The sequence below is a fragment of the Chinchilla lanigera genome, unplaced genomic scaffold, assembly GCF_000276665.1.
Source record: "Chinchilla lanigera isolate Chin_1 unplaced genomic scaffold, ChiLan1.0 scaffold00009, whole genome shotgun sequence".
In the NCBI taxonomy this organism is placed as follows: Eukaryota; Metazoa; Chordata; class Mammalia; order Rodentia; family Chinchillidae; genus Chinchilla; species Chinchilla lanigera.
The window spans coordinates 7,922,258-7,935,471 of record NW_004955410.1 but is presented as its reverse complement, the minus strand read 5'-3'; the positions used below and the strand labels follow the sequence as shown (position 1 = coordinate 7,935,471).

The following is a 13,214-nucleotide window of genomic DNA, read 5'->3' as shown; positions in this document are numbered from 1 at the left end:
GGAATCGAACTGAGTAACAAAAGGAGTTAAATACTGAAAACAACAATCCAGATGAATCTCAAAAACCATGCAGTAGGTGGTAGAAGCCAGGAACGTGTACGATTCTGTTTTAATTTGGGCTGCTGTAACAGACTGGGTGACCTAAACAACAGAGATTTATTTCTCACAGTTCTGGAGGCTGGAAGTCAAAGACCAGGTTACCAGGAGCCTGCAGGATTTTTATTTTGCTTTGTTTTTTTGAGACAGAGTCTCACCACATAGCCCAGGCTGGCCCTGAACACACTGTGTAGCCTACATTGGCCTTGAATTCGTGGCAACTCTTCTGCCTCAGCCTCCAGAGTGCTGGGATTACAGATGTGTGTCACTGTACCTGGCTGTGTGAGGATTCTATATGGCACCCTCACATGTAGAATCTGTGCTCTGTGGACCTTCTGGAAGGCTGTCAGCTTCAGACCTACATGAGCATTCCAAAACCTTCTACAGGATTTGGAACTCTCAGCCATGCCTTCTACTGAGTTATTTGGAAACCATTAGGGGAACTGAGACAGCCTTTCGGACCCTATCTGAGAGCCTGACAGGATTTGTTGAATTGCAAATTACTGCTGACACGAAACCACTGTTTCTCGCCACCCTGTGTAGGAGACACTTTCTTATGGTCTGTAACTATAGCGACTCTTTCCTATCATCTATCTTTTATTTTGCTCTTTATTTATACTTTAAGAGAAGAGTTTTTCCTTTAAGAGAAAAGGAAATACTTTAAGAGTTTCTCCTATAAGAGAAACCATGTCATACTTAACTTTCAGTGTCTGATGTATTTCACTTAGTGTTACGATGTCAGGTTACAACCATTTTCCTACAAGTGACTCACATTTCTCCTCCTTTATGTGTATGATTTTAGGTTTAACTCTCTGGCCTGTGGGCATTAACTTTAATGGCTACACAAACTCTTGGAGCTTCCTTTCAGCATTTTGGGTTCTTTTGTGTGTTTGTGTGTTTAATTAAAACTACAGCAAACCATATTGTTTCTTCAGCACTTCAGTTAGGAGGCAAATTCTATCCTAAATCTCACTGTAGGAGTTTTCTTTTTTTTTTTTTTTTTTTTTCTGTGCCTGGATGGATCCTTTTCAGAGAGGGTAGTTTTGTTGGGAGGAACAGAAAGAATCTGTGGTTAGGCTTGTTAGATTGTTGAATGACAAAGCTTTTTATCCTTTAAAATATATATATATGTCTTTAAATGTTTCAAGTCTAATTTTATGGTCCATATTCCTCTTAGGATGGCCTATAATGCAGACGTCTTAAGGTTCTGTAGGCGAAATGTACATAAGATGACAGAGATAAGTGAAGGATTGAGCGGCACTTGTCATATGACTTTATGTCACAGTTTTATAACCCTGTTTCAGTGTTTCTGTTTTTTAAATTAGAAAAGTGAAACAAAAAATTAATAGACATATCCCAGAGCTCTCCCTTCCTCAGAGGTCTGGCTCTGGGTTGTGTAGAAGCTGTCACAGCTAGGGGCCCCCCGGCGATGCATCCACTTTCCATGATCAGGTGGGCTGGAAATACGGCATAGCGTGTTTGACTTTTGCATTACACCTGTGAGATCTAAAAGCAAAACCAGTGCTTGTCCAGTGACAGGTACCATCAAAGGGCCAGCATCCCTCTTGGAGCACTGCTGTCTTACGACCAGAAAGTCATGTTGCTTGCATACCCTGCCCAGTTCTCTGGAGCATGTGCTCATTTATTTTTTGCACATGCTCCTAAAACCATCAAGAAAATCTTCCTTAAAAGTCTAAACAAAGCGATGACCACCTGTGTTTGGTTTTAAAGAAGTGGAAGTGGTGTGTCTGACGAAACAAGGCATACCCTGCCGGGCTGGTTGCTCAGTTACTCTTTGCAAAGCTTCCTATTTTGGCTTTTATCTTAACTGCACATAACATGTGAAGAACAGAGGAGTTCCGTGTTCTGAGATAGGACTAGTGTTTATCATTAGCTTCCTTTCTGCTTCTCTGGCCTCTGCTTCTGGGTGTCCAGCCTCAGTCCCTGTCCTCTGCTCTCTGGAGGCCTCGTGAGACCACGTCCTCTCCTCTCCAGACTTCCACTGTGCAGCCAGGCTCAGGCAATCACCGTCTAACCAGGGGTGGGCTGCTCCCTGCAGAGCTTGCCATGCCAGTGGTACCCCAGAAGTGTGTACGGCCACCCAGCTTCCGTGTGCCAAGGCTTCATGGCATCTGGTTCAGTTATAACTGTCAAACATTTACATTTATGGTTCTTTGGTTAATTTCTGTCTTACCACCAGCCTGCGAGCGCTTGTCTGCTCTTGCTCACCGCAGTATCTGTTTCCTCCCCCGTGGCACAGGCTGGCTCCTGGCTTACAATCACTTCCTTTCTTCCAGATTCACCCTCTTTCCAAACCATTCTTCCTCCAACACTGTATCTTCACATTGAAGATAACGCCTGTCTGAAAAAAATTGCAGTCATTCCCAATACTTATAGATGAAAGTCTAAATTCTAGGCCACAAGTGGTTTTTTAAGAATTACCTATCTTTCTAAGAATGTTATTTTTACTTTGGGCTTATTTTACCTTAGATTGCAACTAGTTAGATCCCTGCTTTGCTTTCTCCTGGTTATAAATTACATGCATCTCTCTGTAAGTGCTTGGTCTTCATAAAAAGACTCTATCTATTTGCTTAAGTCATTTAGGTTTTCTGGACCTATAGTGTGGAGAATTACTACACCTGACAGCTGTGTAGCAGTTCTCACACCAAGAATTTAAGGTATTTTATAACCATCCTCTTCTGAAGTCTAGAATTTTTAAAACCTTTTTTATGAGTACATGTTTGCAGTGCATGTTTACATTCCTGTGCAGAGTTGGTGCAAGTACAGCACATGTCTTAATTCCTCTTCATCCCCTTTTCCTCCCTTTACTCCATCTTTTGATCCCCTTGAGAAAGATCTATCTCCCTCCTTCCTGTTAGCTGTCTTTTATTCTGCTCTTCATTTATAACGTGGGTTTCTCATACAAGGAGAACTATGCAATATTTAAGCTTGTGTGTCTGATTTATTTTATTTAACATGGTGGCTGACAATGCCTTTTATTCCATTGGCTTATTTACAGTTGCTAATTAAGCCTGCAGCATGGTAATATTAGTGCAGTGGGCTTTGTAATCCTATCATAACTAATCCTTGAGTGCTGCTTGTTTTACCCAGTAAGCTTTGGTGGCTATTTAAGTCCTTTCCCCTCTCTTACTTAGTTAGCTTAATTGGGTTTTAGGTTTTAATGTATATGAGACTTTTATATTTGTCTTACTTCCCAACTTGCTCTTGCTTTGCTTTACCCACTTTATTGAGGTATGACTGATGTATAAAAAACTGCACATATTTAAATATATGTATGTCTTGAGTTTGGGGATACGTGTTAGGCATGAAACCATAATCGCTATCCAAGTCATAAATATATCTATTATGTCCCAAAATTTTCTCATCCCCCTTTTGTTATTGTTGTTGTTTTGTGAGAATATGTAATAGCTACCCTCTTAACAATTTTAAGTATATAATAGAATATGGTTAGCTATGGGCATTGTGCTCTATAGATTTCCAGAACTTACTTACTTATCTTATATGGCTATAACTGTGTATCCTTTAACAATCCTAGGGGCTGGGGATTTAGCTCAGCGGCAAAAGCACCTGCCTGGCAAGCGCAAGGTCGTGAGTTCGGTTCCCAGTACCGGAGAAAAACCAAAAAAAAAAAAAAAAAAAAAAAAAATAAACAATCCTACTCTGTTTCTATGAATTTGACTATTTGACATCCGTATATATGAGATGTTTTGTGTTTCTCTGGCTTATTTCACTTACACAGTGCTCTCTGGGTTTATCTATCTTGTTACAGAGGCAGGATTTTCTTCTTTTTTAGGGCTGAATAGTGTTCCATTGTGTAACATATCACATTTTCTTAACCATTTATTTGTTAAGACACTGTGTTGATTCTGTAACTTGGCTATTGTGAATAGTGTTGCCCTGAACATGGGAGTGCTGATAAATCTTTAAGATCCCAATTTCAATCCTTTTGGATATATATGGAGAAGTACGACTTGCTGGGTGACAAAGTAGTTATATTTTTAGTTTGTCGAGGAGCTGCCATTGTGTTTTCCGTCATGGCTGTACCAATTTGTATTCCCACCAGCAGTGTACAAGTTCTTCCTTTCCTTCACATCCTCTTCAACACTTGTTATCTTTTATTTTTGTTTTTGTTGTTGTTTTATTTTTCAGATAGCCATCCTGGTAGGTATGATTTGCATTTCCCTGATGGTTAATGATGTTGAACACCTTTCTTTTCCTGTGTCTGTTGGACATTTGTATGTCCTTTGCAAAATGTCCTTAAAGGTCCTTTGCCCTTTTTCAGTAATCGCTCTGTCTGTCTCTTTGTCTCTCTGTCTCTTTCCCTCTCTCGCTTCCTCTCTGTCTCTCTCTCCTTCTTCCCTCCCTTTCTTTCTGTCACTCCTTCCCTCCTTCCCATTCAATTATATGAGTTCCTTGTATATTTTAGAAATCAACACCTTATCAATTATATGATTTACCAACATTTTCTTTCATTTCATAGATTGCATTTTTATTGTGTTATTTCCTTTCCTGTGCAGAAACTTGCTAGTTTGGTGGAATCCCACATGTTTATTTTTCCTTTCATTGCTTGGGTGTTGGTGTCCTATCCAAAAATTCCTTGCCAAGAACAACATCTAGGATATTTTTCCCTATGTCCTCTTGAAGTTGGTCCTGGCAATGAGTTTTTGTTACTTTTTTCTATTCATCTGTTTTTCTTTTTAAAACTAGTCCATTTTCACTTCATTTTTGTGAGTGGTATAAGATACAGGTTTAATTTTATTCTTTTATATGTAGATATGCAGTTTTCTCAGCACCATTTATTGATGATACTGACCTTTCCCATTTTGAATTCTCAGTGTTCTTGCTGAAAACTGGTTGACCGAGTAGGATTAGACTCATTTCTTGGTGCTCTATTCTGTTCCATCAGTCTATTCTTTTTCATGCCAGTACCACATTGTTTTGATTACTGTTCCTTTCTACTATAATTTAAAATCAAGAAGTGTGATGATTCCAGCTTTGTTCTTCTTGCACAACATTGCTTTGGTTATTCAGGGTCTTTCTTGGTTCCACATGAATTTTGGAGTCTTTTCCCCTCTGTTTCTGTGAGATTTCCATTGAAATCTGGACAGCAATTGCATCAAATCTGTAGATTGCTTTGGGTCATATGGACATTTGAACAATATTACTTTTCAGATCCATGAACATGAGCTATCTTTCTTTTTATTTGTGTCTACTTCAGTTTATTTCATCATTGATTTATAGTTTTCAGTGAACATATTTTTCATACCTTTTCATTACATTGATACATAAGTATTTTATTCTATAGGTTAAGTTTATTTTGAGCTCTATTAGAAACCTGCTGGAGTGTCTTTTAGTTGCTTTAGTGTCTTTACTATGTAAAATGATTTATCTGCTCTAAAATATTTATAATATTTCAAGATAACAGAGGTTGAAAACTTCAACCGAGAATTTGTTCAAATTCAGCATATACCCTTCTTTTGTTACCCAGGTAAACTGTATCATACTTAAAGATACAGTGCTTTGATTGTCTTAACCTTAGTTTTCAAAGCTAATGCCATCTTGATTATAAAGATTTCAGGGATCTTTAAAATATATTTTTAAATGAATAAGTGTACTATATGGACACTTTTATAATAGCAGAAATAGCAGACACACTTTTATAATAGCAGACACACTTAAATGATTGTTTAAATAACCTACAGTGCATCTAGGCAAAGGAGTACTATGTTTTAAATAATCTGGACAATTAGGATGGGAAGGAGATGTTAAAGATAAAACAAAATTGCACTGATATTTGTTGAAGCTGGTTGATGTATGCCTGCAGATTCACTGTTATTCTGCTACTTTTGTGTGTATTTCAAATATTTATTGCTAAAAATGTTTGGAAAATGGAAGAAACGGCCTCATGTTGTAAAGACAGTATTTTTCTGGGATACTCTTAAACTTTCATTGACAGATTGAGCATATACATCCTAGCTTATTGGCAAATATGCTTAGTTGTAGAACCAAGCCATTTCTAACTGATTGAAGATTTAAAGAGTTAACTGTGGTTACTTATGGAATGTGCAGTGTTGAGTACCTTCATGACAATAGGCTCTTTTTAAGAAGTACTTCTTGGCTTTGAAAAAAACAAACGTGTCTATTAAAAGAAAGGAAGACCCAACAATAGCAATAGCTGTTATAATAACATAAAGACAGACAGCCAGACAGTGGGCTCCTCTGATGGAATTCTGTGTCACCACCTAGAAGTATCCTTGCAGCAATAGCAGGAGGGAAGAATCAAGGGTAATTTATGTCTGGGGCAGACAATCAGGTAGGGCAGAGGGGAAGCCTGAAGTCCAGATGCATTACTACATTTGTTCTGCACGTCCTTCTGAAATAGAAAATTTAGTTACTGTTACTGTTACTTGAGAGAGGAGAAAATGGGAAGAATAGTGCTATGTCTGTGTGACTGATAAACTCAGGAAGCCTCCCACACCTCTGCCTTCATCTTATAGAACATGCTTTCCACGTGAAAAAAATGAGGCTGCACACCACCAAGGAGCAGCAGATGCGCTAAGACAGATGTGGGAGATAGCACACAGGAGACAGATGATCCCGACCCTAAGGTCATGACAGGCATAGCTGTCTTCTCTAGCAAGAGAAGAGTGCAGGAGACTGTTCTGCCGACTGAGTGCAGACCTACACATTTCACAGGGCAGAAGAGTAGATACGGACATTGGCATTTTTATAGGCAATGGAGGCAACTTAAGAGCTTTCTGTCTAGAAGGACAGCCACCTAATGTCACGAGTGCACCAGTGGAGTCCTTATTGGCTGAGAGGGGACAAAACTGTCTTCATAGATACATGACATCTGCAGCTGCACAAGGCACCTTTCTTAGAGGGTACTTGCTTCTATGCTCTGCCGCCATCATCTTGAGATGCTTAATAATTTGAATTATGAGCTTGTGTTTTGCAAGTGAAGACTGTGGGGACAACTGAGCATGTGCCTGAGCAGCGGGGAGAGGCCAGGTGGCAGGGACACAGGTACAGGCCTGAGCCGGTAGCAGTGGCAGGCAGCCTGGGTGCCGAGAACCTGGCCTGGTAGCCTGGCACTCAGCTGCATGCCTGGGCTAGGCCGAGGCACTGCGAAGTCCCAAGGTAGATGGACAAGGAATCAGGTCCAAATTGGTGGCAATGAAGACAGCGATAGAGGCAGAAGCAGCAGTGACAAAAGTAGCATGGGCAGTGACAGCTGTCACAACCTTGAGAAGCGGAGGGCCTTCGTGTGAAGGTGGCTGTGGGACCCCGCATGGGAGGCAGGTCCCTGGAGCTGGTCCATGTGGCTGTTCCACATTCACAACAGAAACTGCTGGCACTCCTGCAGAAAAATATTTTAGTCAGTTATTACAAAAGAGATGCAAACACATGACAATTGCAATAAAAAATATCAACATGAGTTATTAGAACTCATCAGTTTAAAATCTCCAGTTTTGAAAACTATCACAGATTGCAGGTCAAATGTCCATGGGCTTAGAAATAGAAATTAAACTTAAAGATCTTTGTACTTGACAAAAAAAGAACAGTTTTCATATAAAGCTTTGAATAAACCAAGGATTAACAAAGAAGACCATTGTTAATGTTATTTTTTTCTTTGTAAGTGCACATGCAGCTACAGGGTACATAAGCAGTGTTTGGGTGTAGATACAAACCAGAAAGCCACGTTCAAGTTCTTGCACAAGCCCCACAAGTCCCCTGGAATGTCACAGGAAACATGAAAATGGGTGTTGAATACATTTAAATTTAAAGGGAAGTCCATACGTGAAACTGGCTGGTATAGGGTTAAATCTTTGTGGAAAAAGTATTGTATGAGACTCATCATCATTTTGAAATAATTTATCAGAAATTTACCCAAACGATGTCACAGCCTGCAAATACAGCACTCTTAACAACTTGAGTATAACGGATGCATCTACAGAAAAATTCTTCTCAAATTGAAAGCTGCCAAGAAATGATTTGTGGTCTTCTATTTCCCAAGAGCAACTGACATCAGTTAAATTGTGTTGATTGGCAGCCCAATAAGTGAATTTGCAGAAAAAGTGAGCCAGAAACATCATATGATCGAGACATCACATTAATTTATTTCATTGTATAAAGTGGTGGCATCAGATATTTTCTTGCAGTTTGTAAACCTTTGTTATTCATGCATCATTGTCGTCCCTATTATATTCCATAAGTAATAAAATATCTTTAAGGGCAAGCTTTATTGTGGTAACTTTCATAGTCGTGCGCTGTTCCTGCTTTTTAAGCAAAGAGCCCCACATTTCCTTTTTTGCACTGAGCCCTGCAAATTATGCAGACAGCCTGCCAAGATGGTTTAGGGAAGAAAAATTTTCAAAGCTGGTGATTGAAGCTGCCCATAGCAATCACAGCAGAATTTCAGCTTTACTCCTCGGGGACTTCCGTTTCGGACGAACTAGCTTTCTACTAAGTTGAGTAAATTATTATCACTCCATTGCTTCAGCATTAGCATTTTATTTCTAAAAAGCCAAGCAACCTACTTGAAATTGCAGTATCCTTTGGACATTGGAAGAGTAGCACAATTTGTTTGTTCCATTAGCAAATATTTTTAGCGTACATTCTAATATGTGTGTTATTTGCCAGTTGTCGAAGCTACCCAGGTAAATAAATATACTTCTGTTCTGAGAAGTCCGATTCTGGACACAATATGAAAACTAGAAAATTACCACACAGTATTTTAAGTGTGGCCACAGAGGCACGGACGAGGCATCCGAAAGCGAGTGTGATTAACCCAGTGGTAAAGCTACATAGTCCCCGCTTGCATGTTTCATGACTCTAGGCTGTATGGACCCGCGCCTGCACTGAAATCGTATTCTTGGCCCCACAAGTGGAGAGCAGAGTCCACTACCTGCTCTCAGACACCGCCGGCCCTGCCTCCAGCGCGGCCTGCTGAGGGGGTGTCCTGTCGCACAGCCTTCCCTAGGTCCAGCTCCAGAGCCTATTCCTAACCTTGCCCTTCTCCTGCCCATAGCTCAGCATGGCTGTGTCCAAACTGATTGGCATTAATTTTGTGGTATAGTTTAAGGATGAGGGCTGTATTTATTTACTCATTCAATAAATAGTAACTGCAGTGCTCGAGAAATTTAGACGGTTCTGCCCTGGTGGACTTAGAATAAAGACTTGAATATAACAATAGAGTGCGTCTGGAGCTGGGGCACGGCTCAGTCAGAGAGCTCTGCTAGCAGGCTCAAGAGCCTGGCTTTGATCCCCACCTCTGCAAAAAGAGAAAAAGAGAAAAAGGAGAAAGAAAGGGCAGAGGGGACTAGAAATATCGTTACAACAGAGCAGCCTTATAATAACGGGTTATAGCTAACTTTCCTGACTTGCAGCTTTTGACTTACAGTTTCAGTTTTTTGCTACTGTTACTATTTTCCACTCAATTTGCTTTACACATGAAGGTACTCCTAAGTAGCTCAATCTGGAATGCTTTTTATTTCAGAATTGTGAGACATGGGAGACAGCTCCACAGACACAGAAAAGGAGGAGGAAGAGGAGGAAGATGAAAAGTCTAAAACAGACATTGGTTATGCCATAGTGCCCACGATTAACATTCAAGATGAGCGGTTTGTTGATTTATCTTCAACTCCAGCTTTCCTTTGTCTGAATGAGGTATAAAATATTATTATTATTATTATTGTTATTATTGTACAATATTGCTACAGTAAACCTGAATCACCACCCACTTAAAAGTTCAAACGAAGCCAATGTAATTACCACAATTAATTACACGAGTCCTACAGGTAGTAGGTACAGTCTGAAGCCCTTTAAAACAAAATCAACCTTGCTTTTTCTTCCAAGAGCTTATCATATAATTCTGTACTAATACAGTAGAGTAGGTTCTGATGGTATAAAGCAGAATACCGTATTCCCCTAGGGGCTGGGGATTTAGCTCAACGGCACAGTGCCTGCCTAGCAAGCGCAAGGTCGTGAGTTCGATTCCTGGTACCAGAAAAAACAAACAAACAAAAACACTATATTCCCCAAAAATAAGAGCTAGCTGAAAAGTCAACCTTGAAAACTAGAGATTAAAAATGCCAGCGCCAGTCAGCTCTCCTCACCTGACAGAGTAGCCATCGAGCAAGAGAACCAGGATGGTAGGAGAGTCAGGCCAGGCTGACTAGGGCTAGCATTTTTGAGCTCTTGTCTTCAAGGCTGGTTGTTTTCCAGCTAGGTCTTATTTTTAGGGAAAGAGGGTTCATATTTATATATATGCAGTTAACATTTCATGGACTGGTACATGGAATAAACAATATTTCTTTAATTATTGTATGTACAACACTTGGTAAAATGAAGTGAAAAGATCTCATCATATAGTGAAAGGAAGAACATGCAGTGAAGTGCTGAAATCTGCAGCTCCCTACCTGTGAGGAAGCAAAGAGGGGACCCCAATAAGTTATATCCTCTCAGAGTCCGATTTTGAAGCCAAACTGAAATACTCATATATCAGGAGAGTTGGGCTTTTTAAAAAAAATACCCACATGCAACTGTGTGACCACACGTGCAGCTGTTGTTTTGTCATGCTGGAGAGCTGTAGTTTAAAAAATGATTCAGAGGACATTTGAACTCCAGGCTTCTTAAAGATAACTGAACAAACATTCTAAAAAATTTGATTGTCACAGCAAAAATAAGCTTAAGAATTCTTAAAGCAATTACAGAGTTTATTCAACACCAGAAAGCAAAAACAAATGACTAGAACATGATAAAAAGCAAGTTTAAATGATAATGTTATGTGTGGGTGTGTGTTTGTGTATCTGTTTATGGTGTCTAGGACCTAAGTTGCTAAACTGTTTATTTTTCTTTTATTTTGGCATAATTTCAAATATACAAGAAAGTTGTAAGAATAGTACAAAGAAATCCCATGTACCCTTCACCCCAGTTCCCCAGATGTTAACATCTTGCCACACTGGCTTTACTTTCTTCCTCCTCCTCCTCCCCCTCCTCTTCCTCTTCCTTCTCCCCTCCCCTACTTCCCCCCACATCCCCCCTCTTCTGAAAACAAGATGCCCTTTATACATTTCCTAAATATTCTTTTATATAACCATAATGCGACTATATCAGGAGACTAATACTGCTGCAGTGGCATTATCTAATCTACAGGTCTTACTCAGATCTTGCCAACTGTGTCATCAGATCTTGCCAACTGTGTCACTACCATTCTTTACAGCCAATGACTGTGCAATTCATTATACATTTACAGAGGATGCGTTTCATTCTGTAGTCATCTCTTTAGTCTAGAGCAGCTCCTTGGAATTTTTAAAATTTCTGTAACAGCAACCCTATTGAATAGTATAGGCTGGCTATTTTGTAGTATTTCTTTCAAGATGAATCTGACTGACTTTCTCATCTTTGGACTCAAGTTACACATTTTGGGGCTGGGGATGTAGTTCAGTGACACAGCACCTATGTGGCAAGCACAAGTCCTGAGTTGGATTCCTGGTACTAAAAAAAAAAATGTTGCACATTTTGGGGGAATACTGGATACAATGGTATGTTCTTCTCCAGTGTCTTATATCAGAAGCACATGATGTTGACTTATCACGCTGCTAGTTAGGGTGGTGACTTCCAAGTTTTTTCTGTATATATTATCATTATTTTTCCTTTTGAAATTAATATACATCCACCAGGAAGATACCTGAGGCTATGTATGCATCTTACAGCTCCTAAAATGTTCACTTACTAGTTTGACATCTATTGATGATTCTTGCCCAAATAAATTCTTATCATGGTGATTTTCTAATTACATGTGTGTGTGTATGTGTGTGTGTGTGTGTGTGTGTCAAACCCAGCACCTACTAGGCAAACACTGTGCCACATTGCAAAGCCCCAAACCCATTATTTTTGTTGTTTGAGACAGAGTCTCGCAGTGTTGCTGGGCTGGTATCGAACCCCTGAGCCCAAGTGATCCTCCTGCCAGAGCCACTATCCCTGGTCCTTGGACAATTATATTAGGTGGCTTCCTACTCTCAGGAAGATCCTTCTCTTCTTTCTGATTTACTGCTTTCCCTGTTTATCTGTGTGGGCTTATGGGATCTGACAGGATTTTGTTCAGTGGTTTATAACCCACTGCTGTCATTACTCATTTTGACTGTTTAATTACCCAGGATCCGACTGGTGCACACATCTTTAGGTAGACCATTTGTCCCTTTGGCCCGTCTCCATAGTTTTCTGTGACTTCTTTACTTTCTGGCACCAGAATGTGTTCCGCGCTCATGTTGTATTTTTCTGCTCTGGCTCTGGAATCAGTCCTTTCAGAGGATCCCTCATTTCTTTTTGAGAAATGATATTTGGAAACTGAGATCTCAGTGCTGGGTATGGTCATTGCTTTAGACCCTCTCAGGGGACAGAGCTAAAAATAGATGCATGAATACGTGTATCTCTAGGGATTTATTTTATTTATGCATCTGTCTTCACATATTTAAAACCATGAATTTATAGCTGATCGGGTTCTGTATTTCTGCCAAAATCCATCATATGTCCAACTTTGCAGTAAAATTTCTATTCTTACTAATTCAATTAAGTCAAAACTAAAGCTAGACTTGTGTCATAAATTTGTTTAATGTGGTTACTGTCAAAGAGGTTTTATCAACATATGACATAAGGTCACTTGTTTTTAGGACTGTCACAAGTGGTTTGAAACTCAGTCCTTTGGGCCTAGTTGAAATGTCCTCCCTCCATGCACCTGAGACGTAGCCCCCTTGTTCATCCCACTCACCCCAAAGGCAGCTCGCTCCATAGCTGCTAACCATGAGAAAACCTAACGGTTGGCACCAGAGTCTTATGAGTAAGAGACCCACCTTCCCACATGTTCTGTCTAAGTGGGCCCCCAGCCCCTGCAGGAGGCCTAAGGGACAAAGCCAGTGGACCTAACTAGAGGCGCAGACACACCTCTCTCCTTTAGCCCTACATCTGCTGGTTCGCCTTCCGGCCCCTCCAGACCTCTTATCAGGAAACTTCTGTCTGAAGCCCTGACCTCTCTGGGATGTGTAATGACACATTTCTTCTGTCTCCCACACTGTACTTTGGTGTCACCTCCTCAT

At 40.1% G+C, this 13,214-nt stretch overlaps 1 protein-coding gene across 1 annotated transcript in view; it reads left to right on the top strand.

Annotated features, from left to right (window-relative positions):
* Nucleotides 1-9,627: 9,627 nt before the first annotated feature.
* Ccdc146 (coiled-coil domain containing 146) overlaps nt 9,628-13,214 on the top strand; it is a 115,143-nt gene continuing 111,556 nt past the window's right edge. Inside the window, exon 1 of the mRNA XM_013510513.1 lies at nt 9,628-9,786. Within this exon, the coding sequence (XP_013365967.1) occupies nt 9,628-9,786 (159 nt within the window). The remainder of the gene's footprint in view (nt 9,787-13,214) is intronic.